Below are 18,182 nucleotides of genomic sequence, written 5' to 3' on the forward strand. Positions count from 1 at the left end.
TTGGCGCGTAGAACCGTTTGCTTTTTTCGTCTATTTAAGAAATATACAATCACTCGCATCCGTACATACATATATAACAAAAAAGAATTTTGTGAAACAAATTAAACACAATTCATTGAAACATCTCTGTGCGTCCTTCCCTTCCGCCCGTTTGCCGATCCGATAACAGATTAATTGATCAAAATGCATTTGAGTCGCACCTGTCTGCAGTGGACGGTAATCGTGTTCAATACGATGAGTGTTGTAAGTGTCACCCCTCCGCCGAAACGAAACACAAATCAAATGAACCAATTTTGAAAACGGCATTCAAATATCAAATAATAAAGGTTGAGAAATTAGAATGCAACTGACGTGATCGAGTGTGTGTGTGTGTGTGCATATTTGTGTGGAAAACTATTCTCTAATTTTAGACAAAATATAAATTAAAATTTATGTCACAATTATATGAAAATCTAAATAGATTTACGCCGATACATACATATGTGTGTATGAATGTAATGATGATTATGCCATACTTTTGAAAACAAACATTTTCACCGCCCATGTATTGGTGAGATAATGCGGGAAAGCATTGAGAGCAACAAAATAATAATATAAACAAATGACCTGTTGTTTATTGCCTTATTTCAAATATTATTTTTTCCAAACAACTACTTTTCCATCAAAAACAAATTTCGTTTTCATTGCTAATTGATGGAATTTTTGCAAATTCATGGGTGGGGAGAAGTGCTGATTGGTGTGTTTGTGATTTTTCTTTTATTTTTGTGTGGCAAAATGCGGCACGTGGTAAAATTCTGACCAAGAAATACCTTGAAAACCAAAACAATGTGAATATAGATCGGTTCCTATTTGTGGTAGCCATGTGTTTTATATTCTGCATGAACTACTGGAGCTCTAATTGTAAAATGATCATAAATATTTACACTTCATATGGATAACTTCCAGAAAAGATATAAATAATATTTTTCTGAATGTGTTAGTAAAATGTTTAAATGGAAAATAAACAATAATGTTCAATTTACATGAAACTTATTCCAACATAATAAATAATAATTTATAATAAATATAATTTAAATATTTTATGTTAGAGCACGTTTAGACTACTAAATCCACTCGATCTCAAACGTCAATTCCATAGCTTATACGTCACGCTAATCATTTTCTCAAATACAGTGCATTATATTTGACGTATACGCTATGTAATTGAAATTTGAGATCGAGTAGATTTCGTAAGTCTAAACGTACTCTTAGTTTCAGTACACGAAATCTCACAAAACTTTTGAAATTCGAAAAAGAACAAGTGAAAAAGCGTTAAGCTCGGCCGGGCCGAACTTTGGATACCCTCCACCATAGTTATACTGACAGATACATGTAATGAAAATATAGGGAACATACCAAAAAGTGGGTATATACCGATAATTCTAAATACAAATACAAACTTCAGCCATTTTAATGGGGATTTTTCCTAAAATCTGCAAGATCCAAAAAGTGGACTGATACTGATAACGCATGGTAGTGTATAAAATCCTCAAACTACTGTAATTTAGATTACAAAGTTATATGAGGCTATGCCTAAAGGGGTACTAATATTGATTACATAGTGTAGGGAAATGGTAAATATTTGGGGATATCATTATATGAGGGCTATGCCTAATTAATGACCGGTATATGCCAATATTGAACCCAATATTTTAATTGTTTATCTCAATTCTTTCCTTCAGGAGGTATCACTATATTGAGGAGATTCCTAAATGTCTGCCGATATATTTCATTATCGTCATGTTTGAGGTTTCTTTTATAAGAATACCTTTAGAAGGCGGAATGCTTGCAACAGATGGCTAAATAGTCTTTGTAGGGTAAAAATTGACTATTCTCCGTAACGACTACCCAACCGCAACACACGGAACAAATCATATAACTATTTTAATAAAAAAAACGGGGTTATATGGGGACTACCCCTAAAAAGGGGTGAATATTAATAATTTTTGGTGGGGAGATTTGTTACCATATATGGCTACAAAATACCAAATTTCAGCGAATTCGGTTAAAAAGCGCGCTCAAGAACCTCAAATTATCGAAAATTGCTGGTACCATTATATGGGGACTAATTTTCTGTGGATAGATTTGCTACCCAATAATAACTGAAATTACTAAATTACAGAAAATTCGGTGAAAAAATCCGGTCAAAACCCCACAAAAACTGGAAATTGGGAGGCACCCTTACATGGGGGCTACCTGAAAAAGTGGACCTATAATTATATTTTTTAGTGGGGAAATTTGGTACCCAATAAGAACCCAATGTACCAAATTTCAGCGAATTCGGTTGAAAACCGCGCACAAGAACTCCAAACATACCAAAAATTGGGGGGTACCCTTATATGGGGGCTACCCGAAAAATTGACATATATTTTTAATTTTTAGTATAGAGATTTGCTACCCAATAAGAACTCAAAGTACCGAATTTCAGCGAATTCGGATGAAAACCGCGCTCAAGAACCCTAAAATACCGCAAAATTGGGGGTACCCTTATATGGGGGCTATCCGAAAATATGCACCCATATTTATAATTTTTATTGGGGAAATTTGGTACCCAATGAGAACCCAATGTACCGAATTTCAGTGAATTCGGTTGAATAACGCGAGCTAAGCCTAAACGTGGACCAATAAAGGCCATCTTCGAACTTGACCTGCCTGCAGACAAAGGACGACTCTATGCAAAATTTTGGTGATCTATCTCAATTCGTTTAGAAAGACGAACATGGCTATATCGTCATAGAATTTTACGCTGATCAAGAATATATATACTTTATAGGGTCGGAAATGATTATTTCGATGTGTTACAAACGGAAAAACAAAATTAATATATCCTCCATACTATGGTGGAGGGTATAAAAATCCAAATCAAAAATTATATAAAATAAAATTATATTCTTGTCAAATTAAAAAGTAGATATGGAGTTTATGAAAATAAATGAAACAATTTGTTTTACAGCTATTTGTAGAGAAGGCGGAATTTGTAGAGAAGGAAGAAATTTAGAAAGTCATCATTGGATTTTATTATTCTAAACGTACAGTGAGTGTAAGAAGTATTTTGCCTCAATAAAAATTTGAAAAAATTCCAATATATACGCCTGAAGCCAGCAAACTAAAGATATAAAATGACTTATGTATGATGGAGTACATTTGTGGACATATTTAGATCGTATTTCTGCAAGGATCACAGCGAAAGACCTATTGGTCTCGAAGATATCGGCCAAAATATATAATAACACACAAATGTTTATCACAAAAAAGTATTTTGCTTTTTATTATTATTTTAGAAAAATTTGTTACATTGAACACGTTTGGTCTTTTTATAGTTACGATTGCGGTTAACCACTTACTATAAGCGATTTGACCACGATTCCATTACAGCACGACATTTTTTCGTGGGTATTTTCTCACATTTACATTCAATACATTCTCCATCAGTATTTCATTTAATATTTGGTATTTTCTCGTCCTAATCTTAAGATGAGAGTATTCATAGTCATTGCGGCTTCAAAACATCCCAAATATGTTTAGAATAATAAAGAAGAGGTTTTGCAAAATATAACGCGAGGACAGAATCTAAAAACTATAAAAACCAAAATCCGACAAACAAATTATTTAAAAAAAATTCGCGAAACCCAATTTTTCTGACTTCGAAATGTGTATGGTCCAGTAATATTGATCTAGGAACCAATATATGCCATGAAAATAGCAATAAGAAGGTCAGATTCTAAGATATGAACGGTTTTGTGGCAATAGTAATAAAAACCAATACTTGAAGTTGGGAGAAAACATCATTATTCGTTAAATCCTATTGTCTTTTGAAAAACTGTGGTTGCTGGTGGCGAATACGCATTCTATATTTTATCTCCGATTAACACCATCAGTTGCAAATAAAATGCAGTAGGGAATAAATGGGTCGATGTATTTATTTTCGAAATAAGATGTATTTCTATTGCCAGAAAACCGTCCATATATTTGAATCTGACCACCTTATTGCTATTTTCATCGTATATTTTGGTTCCTAGATCAGTAAAAATGAACCATAAAGTTTTCGAAGTTAGAAAAATGGGGTTTCGCGATATTTTTTTAAATAATTTGTTTGTCGGATTTTGGTTTTAATAGTTTTTAAGGTCCTGTCCTCGCGATATATTTTGTAAAACCTCCTTTTTATTATTCTTAACATATTTGGGATGTTTTGAAGCCGCGACGACTATATTTAATACTCTGATTTTGAGATTAGGACGAGAAATTACCAAATATTGAATGAAATATTGCTGGAGAATGTATTGAACGTAAATCTGAGAAAATACTCGCGAAAAGATGCCGTGGTTTATTGGAATCGTTGCCAAATCACTTATAGTATGTCGTTACCCGCAATGGTAACTATAAAAAGACCAAACGTGTTCTATGTAACAATTTTTTATAAATAAAAGCAAAATACTTTTTTGTGATAAACATTTTTGGATTGTTATATATTTCGGCCGATATATTCGAGACCAATAGGTCTTTCGCTGTGATTCTTGCAGAAATACGATCTAAATATGTCCACAAACGTAATCCATTATACATAATTCATTTTACATCTTTAGTTTGCTGGCTTTAGGCGTATAAATTGGAATTTTTTCAAATTTGTATTGAGGCAAAATACTTATTACACTCACTGTATAAGAATTCTGTTTTGTTAGTGAAGTCCTTCAGTTTTTTCTATTCACATTAGGTCTTTTATTTCCCGAAAGGTATTTATTTCCAAGGAATTGAGTTCGGAAGCTTGAAAAACTGGACTGTACCCAGTGGGAGAAAATGCAGATCTAGGGCGCAGAAAATAAAAGTATATGTTTTACTGTACGTTTATCGATATTTTGGATATGAATAGATTTAGATGGACAATTTTAATTATTTTATGAAAAAATTTGGCATGTTTTTTTATTAACCGACTAAGCGCCGATTTTTTTTTTTAGAAAAGACTTAAATTTTTTGGTGAAAATTACTATTTTGAAGCTTTTTAAACATTTTTTAATAAGCAACATTTTTCGTTATAACTAATATAAATACTAAAATGGGAGCTTATTTTAAAAATTCCGAAACATTTGGAGGGTAAAAGTGGGTTAAGGGCAAACACTATTGTTATTATATATATCTTTATTATTGTTAATAGTATATATCTAAAACATTAAACTATATATTTTATAAAATTTAGGCATTACTTATTAAATACAAATAACATTCACAATCCGTGTTTTGATCTGAATTAGTTGGTTGCATTGGATCCTCCAGTAGTTTAAGGACTTCTTCAGATAGTGGCTACTATATCGATGGTTAAGAGGTGTACTACGAGACAAACTTGATATTTTTAGATCAGAAGAAAATATCAACCTATTGAAAATATCCCTCATTGTTTCCTAACGACTCATTTTTCTGCTGTACAGAAAGTCCTCTAGTTCCGAAAGTCCTTATTTCTGGATTCCATGGCTTCTTCAGACAAATCGCGTACATAGCGTGGTAACTGTTCGACAAATCCCTTTAGCGTTTGCATAATCGGTAGCATTGACTTCAAGTCTATCTAATATATATTAATTTACATCAGAACATTTTTTAGATTTTAGCCAAACTTCAAAGAGCTCTCTGTACAAAATTGGTATTTTTCCACTTCACTTGTTTAAGAACTAAAATAACTCGTTATTCACTTTTTTATAACTTGTATAACCCCGTTTTTTGACACTTATTGAATGAGAAAAATCTATGAATGAACATTTGTTAAATGTGGATTTTCATAGGTAGAAAACATACCCTCATTTTCATACTCACACCTTAGGACGGACATTTTGAACTTGTTTTTTCTTATCTGCTATGCTGTGATCTATTCCTATTCTTAAAAAATCTTAAAAAGCTTCCTATACCAAATTGACATTTTTTCAAAAAAATGCCATAAATCCGAGAGTCGCAGGAAGTCGCAAGAAAAAATTTAGTATTTAGTATGATGTTCTAGACAGACAAACAAAAAAAATATATATAAAAAAATCAACGCTGAACTCGACTGCACTCCATACGAAACCCCTATTTTAATTAAAGGAATTTAAAAAACCGGACCTTACATATATTTAGCCCGAAACACTTAAATTAAAATAATTTATGGGTTATATAACTATTCCATTTAATTAAATACCAATACTTTATATCAAAAAAGGACAAAATTCTATTATAATATATTCACAGAATGCACACGACCATCGCAATTATACAGCTAAAAAAATACATTTTTTAACATTGGAAAATATGTATTTTAAATGTACCGATATTCCGTTCTAACTTATTAATTCGGATTATTTTATACGGACTTAAGTACACTCAACACTCTACTTTAAAACTGCATTAATGTTTTAAAGTTTCCTTCAATTTCATTTTCTTATTTTCTGCGCGCTAGATCGGTATTTTTTCCCACTGTGCAGTGGCACAGGAAATGTGAAAGTGAGCCGGCAGGCTGTTATGTCCTGTGAGAATACCGGTCAGTCAGCTGATTTTTCTTTTCGTTTAGTGTTAAGATTTGCTTTATATCCTCGTTAGGATCTCCCCATAACATTTTTGTATTCATCCCAGTCCCCTCGCTATTTTTATACCCTTCACCGCACTGTGGTTTATGGTATTATGTCTTTGTGCATATGTTTGTAACAGGCAAAAGGAAACGAGATAGATACATGGTTCCTTTTGAGAATATGCATAAAATCACTTTCTCAGTTTATGCTTGTTTATGATTTATGCATGTCCGTCCGTCTGTAGGTGTTAAATTATAAACAAAGTACAGGTCGCATTTCTAATCCGATTTGGATGAAATTTGGCACAAGTCACTTATTTCTCCCAGGTACGAACCCTATTGAAATTAGGAAAAATCGGTTCAGATTTAGATATAGCTCCCGTATATACTTTCGTCCGATTTAAGGTAAAAAGGACACCATAGTCCCTTTATATATTTCGATTTGCACTAAATTTGGCATAGAGCACTGAATTAGGTCCCGAATGCTGAGTGCCAAGTTTCGTGAAAACTGGTTCAGATTTAGATATAGCTCCCGTATATAGTTTCGTCCGGTTTAAGGTAAAAGGTGCACCAAAGTCCCTATATATCTTTCGATTTGCACGAAATGTTGCATAGTGCACTGAATTGAGTCTAGAATGATGTGTGCAATGTTTCATGAAAATCGGTTCATATTTAGATATAGCTTCTATATATATTTTCGTCCGATTTATTGTAAATTGGGCACCAAATTCCCTATACAACTTTCGATTTGCACGAAATTTGGCATAGGGTACTGAATTAGGTCCAGAATGATGTGTGCCAAGTTTCGAGAAAATCGGTTCAGATTTAGATGTAGTTACCATACATAGTTTTGTCCGATTAAAGGTAAAAGGGGCACCAAAGTCCCTATATATCTTTCGACGCGTAATTTTGCATATTGTTATGAATTAAGTCTAGAATGACATGTGTCAAGTTTCGAGAAAATCGGGTCATATTTGTATATAACTCCCATATAAATTTTCGTCCGATTTAAGGTAAATGGGACGCCAAAGTCCCTATATATCTTTCGATTGGCGCGGAATTTTGCATATTGTACTGAATTAGGTCCAGAATGATGTGTGCTAAGTTTCGTGAAAATCGGTTCAGATTTTGATATAGCTCCCATATATATTTTCGTCCGATTTAATGTAAATTGTGCACTAAAGACGCAACGTTTGGCCGACTGTACAATTTTGTAAAGTCCGACTTTACTACTTCCCTTACTGGAGAATTTCATTTGTAATTCCTAGAATACCTTTCGAAATTCATAGAATTCCATTTGAAATTCATAAACTTCCATTCGAAATTCCAAATATTTGCGTTTGAAATTCATGAAATTCCACTTGAAATTAATAAAATTCCATTTAAAATTTAAATAATTCCATTTGAAATTCTTAACACTTGATTTGAAATACATAACATTCCATTTGTTTTTCATAGCACTTAATTTTAAATTCGAAAAATATTATTGGTAACACAAAAGGAATATGTATGAATTGTTATAAATTATAACTGAAATTTTATGAATTACAAGTGAAATGTTATGAATTTCAAATTGGATTCTTTGAATTTCAAATGGATTTCTTTGAATTTCAAATGAAACTCTACGAAATTCAAATTGAAATATTCGAATTACGAATGAAATTTTTTAAATTTCAAATGTAATTTTTTGAATTTCATACGAAAAGTTTAAAATTACAAATGAAATGTTGTGAATTACAAATTACATACTCGAATTACAAATGAAATTTTATGAATTGCAAATTGAGTTTTCGAATTACAAATGAAATTCTCGAATTGCAATTGAAATGTTTTGAATAACATTTGAAAAATGTGTAGTGTTCCGCTATCCTATGAGTGCCTGTCTGATATTATAATTCCACATGTGACTACTCTTATTTCAGGTATTCGGTCCGAATCAAACTTACTAATTGTTGTCTGCAATATATTTTGATGCGGTATATTGTGTCCGGTATCGATCCATAGCTTTAAGTCTTAAAGCTGCGATGGCCGCTTCATATCTTATTTGGATGTCAATTGGATGTATATACAATATAGTCTCCAAAGCTCTTGTCGGTGTTGCTTCATTGCCCCGCATATACCTACGCAGCATTTTCTCTTGTAAAAAAATTACATTACATTTTCTGTCCATTGCTGTCCACCAGTCTACCGAGGCGTATGTTAGAATTGGAATTAATTAAGACCATGGCCTATAAATAAGTTTTATTAGGTTACGAATTCATGCCTTAGTCTTATCTTGCTGGAATTAATTAAGGCCATGGCCTATAAATAAGTTTTATTAGGTTACGAATTCATGCCTTAGTCTTATCTTGCTGTCAAAATATCTTTCAATATTTATACTGTCAGTATTATGGCTAATGAGGGTATATACACTTTCATGGTCAAATAGGTGCCTGATTGAAATCTTGGTTTTAGGCTCCATGTTTTTTAAATCAAACCTGTTTCAGAAAAGTTGGTGTCGGTTTACAAATGTCCATGCGTCTGTATGTATATTTCTTCCAAACTTTGTGGTCCACTCCTTCTGGTACCTACCCCCACGAAATGGTAAGAATTGTCCAAAAATTAATTTTATATTATCATGCGAACAGACTATCCTATTTGAACCAAACTTTGCATAACCTACTATCATTACAAAGTCTAGATCAAGCCTGAAGATCCATTGGTCCATCCATTAATTCAATATTAGGCGAAAGGAATGTCCGATTTTAACCAAACTTTGAACAACCTATTACCAAGGCTAGATCAAGTGCGAAAATGGGACGCATTGGTCTGCTCCTTCTGTTACCTCCCCCACAAATGGTCAATATTTTCAATATTAACAAATGCAATATTAGGGAAAGGAATGTCTGATTATTACCAAACTTTGTACAACCTATTATCTTTACCACGACCCACAAAGGGTCAACATTTTCAATATTTATAAATAGTATACAATATCAGGCGAAGGAAATGTCCGACTTGAACCAAACATTCCCCAATGTATTATCTTTATCAAGCCTAGATTAAGTGCGAAGGTGGGATTGTCGAATCGTTAATTGATTCTGTCTGAAATTTTGTACATCTTGGCACAATTGTCCGAACAACTCGACTTTTTGTACAGGCTACCATATTTAATTTAGTGTGTTTTGTTTCAAATTTGGGTTTAATGAGCTCATGAAATCCAAATCTTAATCCTGCTATACATATACATATACAATTTAATTAAGTAAGGAAGGGCGTAACTCGAATGTATATTTTCGCCCGATTTCACGAAAATAGTGTATGATTAAATTTACCATGGGCGGCATATTTTAGTCCAAAAAGATATGAGTCAAGTTTAGTTAGTAGTTGAAGTCCAGATTTTGATATAGCTCCAATAAATAATTTGATTTTAAGTAACTCGTGTATTAAAGACGCTTTGTCCGCCCGATCAATGTGAAATTTTCAACATACAATCAAAATAAGTGTAGAAGAACGTTTGTCTTGATTGAAGTCCGTTCAGATGTATATATATATATATAGTTTCGATTAATTTAGTGTACAAATCATGCTAAATTCGCATTTGTCATATAAATCTTAAAAGCACCTCTACCACCTGGCTGTTGTCGGTTTTTTTATTGGTATTGCTAATATGAACATTTTCAGCCGATTTTGCCTTAAATCCATGACAACGTATAATCCGTTCATATTATTCCTCACTAATATAGCAATGGAAATATCAAAAAAATATTTAAACTTGCATGCCATATGTATCAAAATACATCCCATCTTTTACATAATGCATCGTATTTAACGATGTAAATCAGCCCTCTTCTGAAAATTTGTCTTTATATTTTTTTTATTCTTCATAACTATACACATATAATACAACAAACAAATATTTGTTACGCAACCTTGATCCACATATATGACGTTTTCATATCTACGTTTTTAATTAGCAAAGAAATTACGTGTGTTTTTAAACCCCCAATATACAAGTACCGTAGGTGTTAACTGTAATGGCAAGTAAATACGTAAATTAATTAGCCAAAGGAACTTCGAGCTAACTTCATGTTCGTCCTGGGAAAAATATTTTGTCATTAAAACACAAATGCATGTTAATTTGTGACAAATACTTTTATAAGAACAAATGTACAATGTGTTTTTAGTTTGGAAAAAAAAATTACTAGTTTTTGAATATGAAACTCATAATTGAGCTTCGTTTATGCAATTAAATTTTATAATGACACCAATTAAAAAAGGTATTGTTTTGTTCGAGGATTAGCACAACACACAGAGTTTCTTTTAACAGAATTGCTATAAAAGCAAAGTTGTTGTGTTTTAGGAAATTAATTTAAATTAGGTATGTAAATATAAAAAATATTCGAAAACATGTATCATGAAAGATTTTGCCCAACAAGTTTTTCTAAGTTCCTATTCTATGATGAATCGCAATCTCTTCCTTCTAAATGAGAGTCATATGTTAACAGAGTGAATTAGTGCTAGTATTCCTTTAGCCCATGGGGCATTCCGTCTGTTTATTGAGGATCCTTTAGTAGTTTTTATACAATATATTTTCCAAAACCCTGGTTCTTCGTACTCTCTTACTTTTGTATTTATTATCATCAAGAGATATATCATATTGCAATCAATGAAATGCAATTGATTCAAAATAAGAAAACAATAAAATTATTTTTTACAAAGTCTAAAAAATTTTATTTCTAAATAACCAAATGGATTTTAAAATACTGAATCTGAGTTCCACATGCCACTTTATTTTACATATTGGGTTCTCATTGAGTAGAAACAATAAGATATCAATATCGGTGATATATTTTTTTTTTATATTTTTTTACTAAATTTTTTTGAAAGCAAATAAGCAACTTCATTTTTGTTTTTTAACATAACTCAGAACTTATCATATGAACAATTTCCTAATTAATTATGAAATATGATGAAATTTTAGAAACCTGAATAATGTAATCAAATATCTATCATTTCAGGTACTCGGTATACTGGCTGTCGTGGCAAGTGTCTTTGAATTGCAAAAATATTCCTATGGAACTCCAGATTTTACCGAGAAACTCGTTAACATTGGCATAAGTTCGGTTTTGGTGATATCGGCCTTTGTTGGATGTTGTGCGGCGGTTAACGGCTCCGTCAAGATGTTGGTGAGCGTAAGTATTCGCCATGAAATCCAAAGTATCTGCCGATTATAAGGATGTATTAACCAATGTGGACAACCCAGTTCATTGTTATTTTATTGGCTTTGGTAGCTTCTCATGTCTGGTGTCTGTGGCGTTACGACGAAGAACGGGTGCGTATTTCAACAACAAATATGGTCAACTACTATTGGATAGCGGAGACACACGAACAGGGTTACATGGATATTTTGCAGGAAACGGTAAGTTATACTAATTGAAAAATATATATATATTAATTGATCAAGTTAATTGCTCAAAAATGTCTATCTGTCCATCCATAGTACGAATGCTGTGGAAAAGTTGGTTATTTGGATTACCTACATAATAGTATGACAGTTCCCGACAGCTGCTACTTCTTCCACAACAATAAAAGGGAATTTTATCCCCACGGCAAGGGCTGTTTGCCAGCCGTATTGGATGCATATCTGAACATATATCGAACTGAGAAATGGACTCATGTCGGCCTAATGGGATTTGAAGTAAGTGCTTTGGGAGAACATAGTTTGAAAATAAAAAATTGAACGTTTTCATAACCGTTTCAGGGTTTTGGCATCATGCTGTCTATAGTTCTGATATTTAATTTGACAGCCGATACACGCCGTTACAATTACTAGAATTCCTATCCATTCGCAGCTCTAGTAGTAAACCATTATATTATAGTTAGACTAAAAGAAATATATACATTTATGAATGTTTGTGCCAACAAATGCACTTCAATTTGGTTATTATTCCACTTAAAATACAATCAACGTTCGGTATAACGAATGATATGTTGTTGATTTTAATGTTGATCTAATCGGTTATCCAATTTGCAAATTTATGACATTGACTCTTTGTAGGAGTTGTACCAGAAAAGAGAGCAGACGAGTCCAACCTTCCGACTTGATTTAGGCTCGGTATAGATAATAGGTTGTGCAAAGTTTGCTTCAAATCGAACATTCCACTCACCTGATATTGGATCTAATGTTGAAAATGTTGGCCCCTTGTGGAGGAGGTACCAGAAGGAGTCCCATCTTCAAACTTCATCTAGCCTTGGTAAAGATAATAGGTTGTGCAAAATTTTGCGGCGAACGACTAAAATACGCTCACGGCAAGTATTCGATTGTTTTCAATACGAACAATTCACGAACGATAAAACTTCGCAGCAAGCGTAGTCGATTCGATCTTTCGCGACCTTTTGTTGCTGAAGAGCATTCATTTGAAAAACAAAAAATGTTCGCGAATGCTCGTGAGCGCTCTTAAAAACCATAACAAACAAAAAGATCATAAAAAAATAAACTCACACAGCGAATGAATGTGTGTATAAAAAAAGTGTTGGGCTTGTATGGAATAACGAAACACATGCACAACAACAACTATTGAGTTCTTGAATGTTTGTTGTTATTATTGTTGCTGTTTTGAGCATTCGCGAATGTTTGATTTCATTCGTGAGCGAATGTCAGAAAGTATTTCAACCACCAAACGAAAAGAAAGATCGTTGTTGTGTGCACTCACTCGTTTGATAAAGAATTTATCGCGATAAATTCATTCGTAAAAAGAGCCCAAAACGAAAAAAGGTATTTTGAATCATTCGCGAGCGAATTTTGCGCACCCTGGCGAAAACAATCGTGGTTAAAGAGCGGTGAAGGACCTCAAATGGCAGTTAAACCAGGACTAACGGACAGGAAGGTTCTGCTTTGGTGGGACTGGAAGGAGATTATTTATTAGAGTTGCTACCAAATGGCCAAAATGTGAAGATAGCAATTTACCAGAAACTGCCAGAATATGCCAACAGGAGAGGTGTCGTGTTCCACCAGGACAACGCTAGGCCACACACATCTACCGTGACTCGCCAGAAACTTCGGGAACTTGGTTGGGAAGTTTTAATGCATATGCCATACAGACCAGACTTGGCACCAAGCGATTATATTTTTTTTCTTGGATTGAAACATTTTTTTAATGAAAAAACATTGGTATCTATGGTGGATTGTGAAAATCGACTACTAAAGTTTTTTGCAAATAGAGAGCAGGACTTCTATGAGAGAGCGCATTATGAAGTTACTTTTAAAATGACAACAAATCATACAAAAATTGTACATTTGAACTATAGGACTTTATTTAATATGCTTCGGACATTCCGATAGTTCATATAAAAATAATTGATTTCTTTTCCCCCAACCTAATATGTCGCTAAAATTGTTGGACGATTCTATCCGGCTCAAGTAAGCCTGAAGAATTTTAAAAGAATGAAGAATATAAAAAGATTTTAACTGTAGCTCTGTGTAATAACTCGTTCGTAGTCTGCGGTATCCTCAAAACCGCAATACTTTAGTAAAAATACTGAAATACATCACAGCAAAATCAAACAGTATTATTATTCATTCGTGAAGATAAGTTGTAGCAGCAATAGCTTTGAAGAAATACATGGCAAAATGATATTTTCAAATTCTACTATCAAATTTGTTTTGATTATAGTTAATTGTTTTAATATAGTAAGTATTCATTTATAAACTGTACAAAAATACATATTTCTAAAATAAATTCATTTCAAAGTTTGCTGCAATCATTCACATCGTGGTGACAATTCTCAATTACAAAAATGCCCCAGAAGTGGAAAGTATGGTCATGAATTATGTCTGCATGTTGATGTCGGGTGTCTGCAGTGCGGCCGCATTCATTGAATCTACTATTGTACTGGAAATAGTAAGAAGCAAATTTATTGCATCTAGAATTTTTTTTTAAATATTTGTGTTTCATTTTCACAGCTGGCCACTGCATTTCTGTGCGAAATAATGGCGACATCAATTCTATGGATTTACGCTGTCAAATTCTTCTGTATCTACACTTTAACACAAATGGTAAGTTTTGAGTTGTGATTTCAGTAAAACGGTTTGGACATAGTCTAAAAATGTTGATTATTATTTTGTCGAAAATCTATATTTAATATACAAATTGAGGCTCTATATATCCATCAACAAAAAACATACCCAATTGTAGTCATCTTGGAAGTAATGTTAATGATTATGTTAATTGATTCTTACGTTTCATAAATACATTAATTGTCACACATACATTTTTTTTTATTTATTTTATTTATTTATATTTTATTTTGTAAAAAAAGCCTAAAGGCCAATGAGATTTAGAATATGCATGAACTTATAGTACCTACTCCAGATTATGACAATAATAATTTAGATATATTTACCATATAATTACAATTAATAATATTTGATTTTTTGTAGATAACAAACAATTTTATAAAGCAGAAAAAATTTAGTTCTCAGTTTAATTGAAGATGCCGCAAAATGCGCTTCCGAAAGGTTGAAATAGATGTACAAAAAGTTTTTAAGTTATTGGGAAGGGCATTAAAGAGACGAGAAACCCTTTAACATTTAAACATTTAACTAATTTTTACATTTTTCCTACAGGTATTACATGGTATTATAGCGGTCCTAACTTATTTACTAATTCATCGATTACGTAAAGAGGATCTGGGAAAGATGATTAAATCTATGATGACACCGGCCATGATGCCATTGAATCCACAAGGAAGCCAATTGCTCAGAGTAAACGCTGCCGAGAACCAATATTGTTCTGTTGAATAATAACCTCTCGAACATCATCATTATTGCGGTTATTAATAGGCTGATGATGTCTTCGTCTATATATAAGGATACAAAAAACAATCGAATAGAGAAGTGTAAATGCCTAAAAGAAAATAGCAATAAAAATATAATTTATTAATTTTTTAATTGTGGCAATCATACTTCAGCCGCAAGCAAAGCCCAATAGAAAAACTGTTGACGACGTGTCGTATAGATGTGAGACTTCCAGTGAGCATCCAAACAACCCGTATGATGTCCTACCATGCTTCCGTCAGCATTTAAACAACTATCGGGTATTGGTAAATGTTTGAAGGCATAATCTTGTTCATTGAACAGGCCGCAGCAGTTTAGCTGAAACAAAATTAGAATACCAATTATTAATTTAATCAAATCCCAACCGACTGGAGTTACATACCCGTCTTTGTATTTTATCCATGGGTTCAGGATTAGTTCCAACCAAACGCCATGCAGTCTCCAAGCCTTGCAATGTATGAAAGTAAATTCCGTGTGGTTGAAAAGAACGTATTTGAAGATATTCTATAATTAGTAGAGATAGCATAAAAATAGAATACTGTAAATAAATATTAGTAGTTATTAATTAGATATTTATATTGGGCATTCATATGTGTTGGTACTTACAATGACATTTACGCCCAATATTTCACTACATACTCCGTAACAACCAATTAATGTGGTCATTATTAACAGACCGCATAGTAGAATGCCTAGAATGAAAAATGCGTGTTCATCGGTTCCAGGAGTTGAATACTTTACGCCCAATCCATTAATAATTAGGTTAGCAAATGCTATTAACTTAAAACATAAAAGAAATAATTAAAAAAAAATATTACCTCAACTCGGCCACCTTTATTAAAAACTCCACAGTCAACAGCATTTATAAAATTATAGTAATGACTGTAGGCAGTTATAAAAAAATTGGCCTTAATCAGTAGAATTTTTCTCTACAACAATTCCTAAATTAATTACAACCAATTATAACCTTCGAGAGATATATATACAAAAAAAAACATATTTCTAATTATTCGAATTGAATATTGCACACAATCTTTTAAAAAATACAGCATGGTATAATAAGGAAGGTAGTCTAGTGCACTCATATGTTCATTTTTTTACTGTACCTTCATTGTCAAAGATTATAATTTTTATTTCCTCCATAGTAAACTACTTACTGCTGAAGGCAAAATAATAAACCTCTCATAGAGTGAAAATTTATAAAAGATCGAAAACCGGAAAATTAATTGTATGGGGGTTTGGTATTTATAAGGCCCATCTTCGAGCCTGAGAGTAAACATAGACCCAGGTGGAACAACCGATCATGACTAAATTATAGTTGTGGATTATGCAAATATTAAATAAATTTTGGACATAAAGGCGAAAACGCGATAGGTAGAACCTTTAAAATGTGTATATTTGGGTTTTACCAAATGTTTCCTTAAAGTTGTACGGTTTACATTCGTTATTCTTTACACCTGTATTTCACCGGCTCTCTGTAAACCTTTATCGACAGGTGTGGAAATTGGATCGTACGTACGTAATGGAAGGTCTTGTGTAGCTATACAATCCAGAACATCTTCTACGAGGAAATTATGAAAATTGGAGTACATTTGTACTTGGGGAACATTGAAAAAAGTGTTGTCAATCGCCAGACCCATAACAGCCAGTACATTGAGCGACAATGTACTTGACTGGTGAGAAACACATAAAATCTTAATGCTGAGTTAAAGTGAGTACAATTTTCATCCTCAAAAAATGTACTTCGTAGTGAAAATGGGAACAAAGCCTATAAGCTGAAATGATTAAACCGTGTGATATTATTCACTTCCAATTCGCTCCGCCAACAAAGTCTACCATCCGGAACAATCACATTTTATTTTTTGGGCAGTTGGGTTCATATCGACGATTCCGGTTTTGAAAACAATTGTATCAGATGACTTCCTGTTAGGAATCAAATGTTCCAAAGCGAATTTAAACACTTGTTGGGGCTCAACTATGATAAGTAGTTGACAAAAATTGAAGAAATACTAGTACAGATAATTACAGGAATATTTGTTTTTAACTAGTTACACAATTACATTACAATAGAGTCAATGGGCAGGTGTCTTATTTATCCATGCCAATCACCATACATTTCATTTCGTTCGAATATAACCATTTACAAAGTATAATAATAATATCATCACTTAAAAAATCCAAACTCACCAAGCAGATTTTATTAAAAGCAAAAACAAACCCCTTTACAGTATTAAAACAAGCACCCATATTTAGATTCTGTGGGCTCTTTGGCTGATGTATAACAACAACTAAAGTCTTGCTTTCAACATCCGTAGCAGTGGATCGAAATAATTTCTTAATTATCGAACAGACAAGTCATTTGCAGCAGCGACAATACGAATTTCGAGATAATAATGCAAAAATTAAAAGACATGATAACGAAAAGAAGAGAAAGTACGTCTCGACCTTTATTATGATTACACAGTAAACATAAGATGATTCAAAATATAAAAACATCAATATTGAGTTCATTAGACTTTTTATTTTTATTTATTAAATTAAACTTTAACTTAGAATGTTATACCTAATGCTTTTTTATATAGTATATGTTTTCAATTGAGACAGTATAAAAATAACAAAATACATAAAATAACATGAATTTTCCTTAAAATTAAATAGTTTTATTTTCATTAGGAATTAAAAATGACAATTTCAAGTAGTTCCTTCAAATTTATAAACGTAATAAAAATCTGTAAAGTTATATATTAGATAAATTTTGAACTTATAAGTAGCAAATATTGAGGATAACTTTATTTTTTAAGA

The 18,182-nt window shown here is 32.5% G+C and overlaps 1 protein-coding gene across 1 annotated transcript; it reads left to right on the forward strand.

Annotated features, from left to right (window-relative positions):
- Positions 1-183: 183 nt before the first annotated feature.
- On the forward strand, positions 184-15,347 carry LOC133331399 (protein late bloomer). The gene is made up of 7 exons (XM_061539792.1): positions 184-243; positions 11,563-11,736; positions 11,808-11,963; positions 12,045-12,242; positions 14,296-14,445; positions 14,508-14,600; positions 15,171-15,347. The coding sequence occupies exons 1-7, from the start codon at positions 184-186 to the stop codon at positions 15,345-15,347; spliced, it is 1,008 nt and encodes a 335-aa protein (XP_061395776.1).
- The last annotated feature ends 2,835 nt before the right edge of the window (positions 15,348-18,182 follow it).

Source organism: Musca vetustissima, unplaced genomic scaffold (assembly GCF_032173495.1).
Source record: "Musca vetustissima isolate MV318-11 ecotype Yass unplaced genomic scaffold, APGP_CSIRO_Mvet_v1 utg2694, whole genome shotgun sequence".
Lineage (NCBI taxonomy): Eukaryota > Metazoa > Arthropoda > Insecta > Diptera > Muscidae > Musca > Musca vetustissima.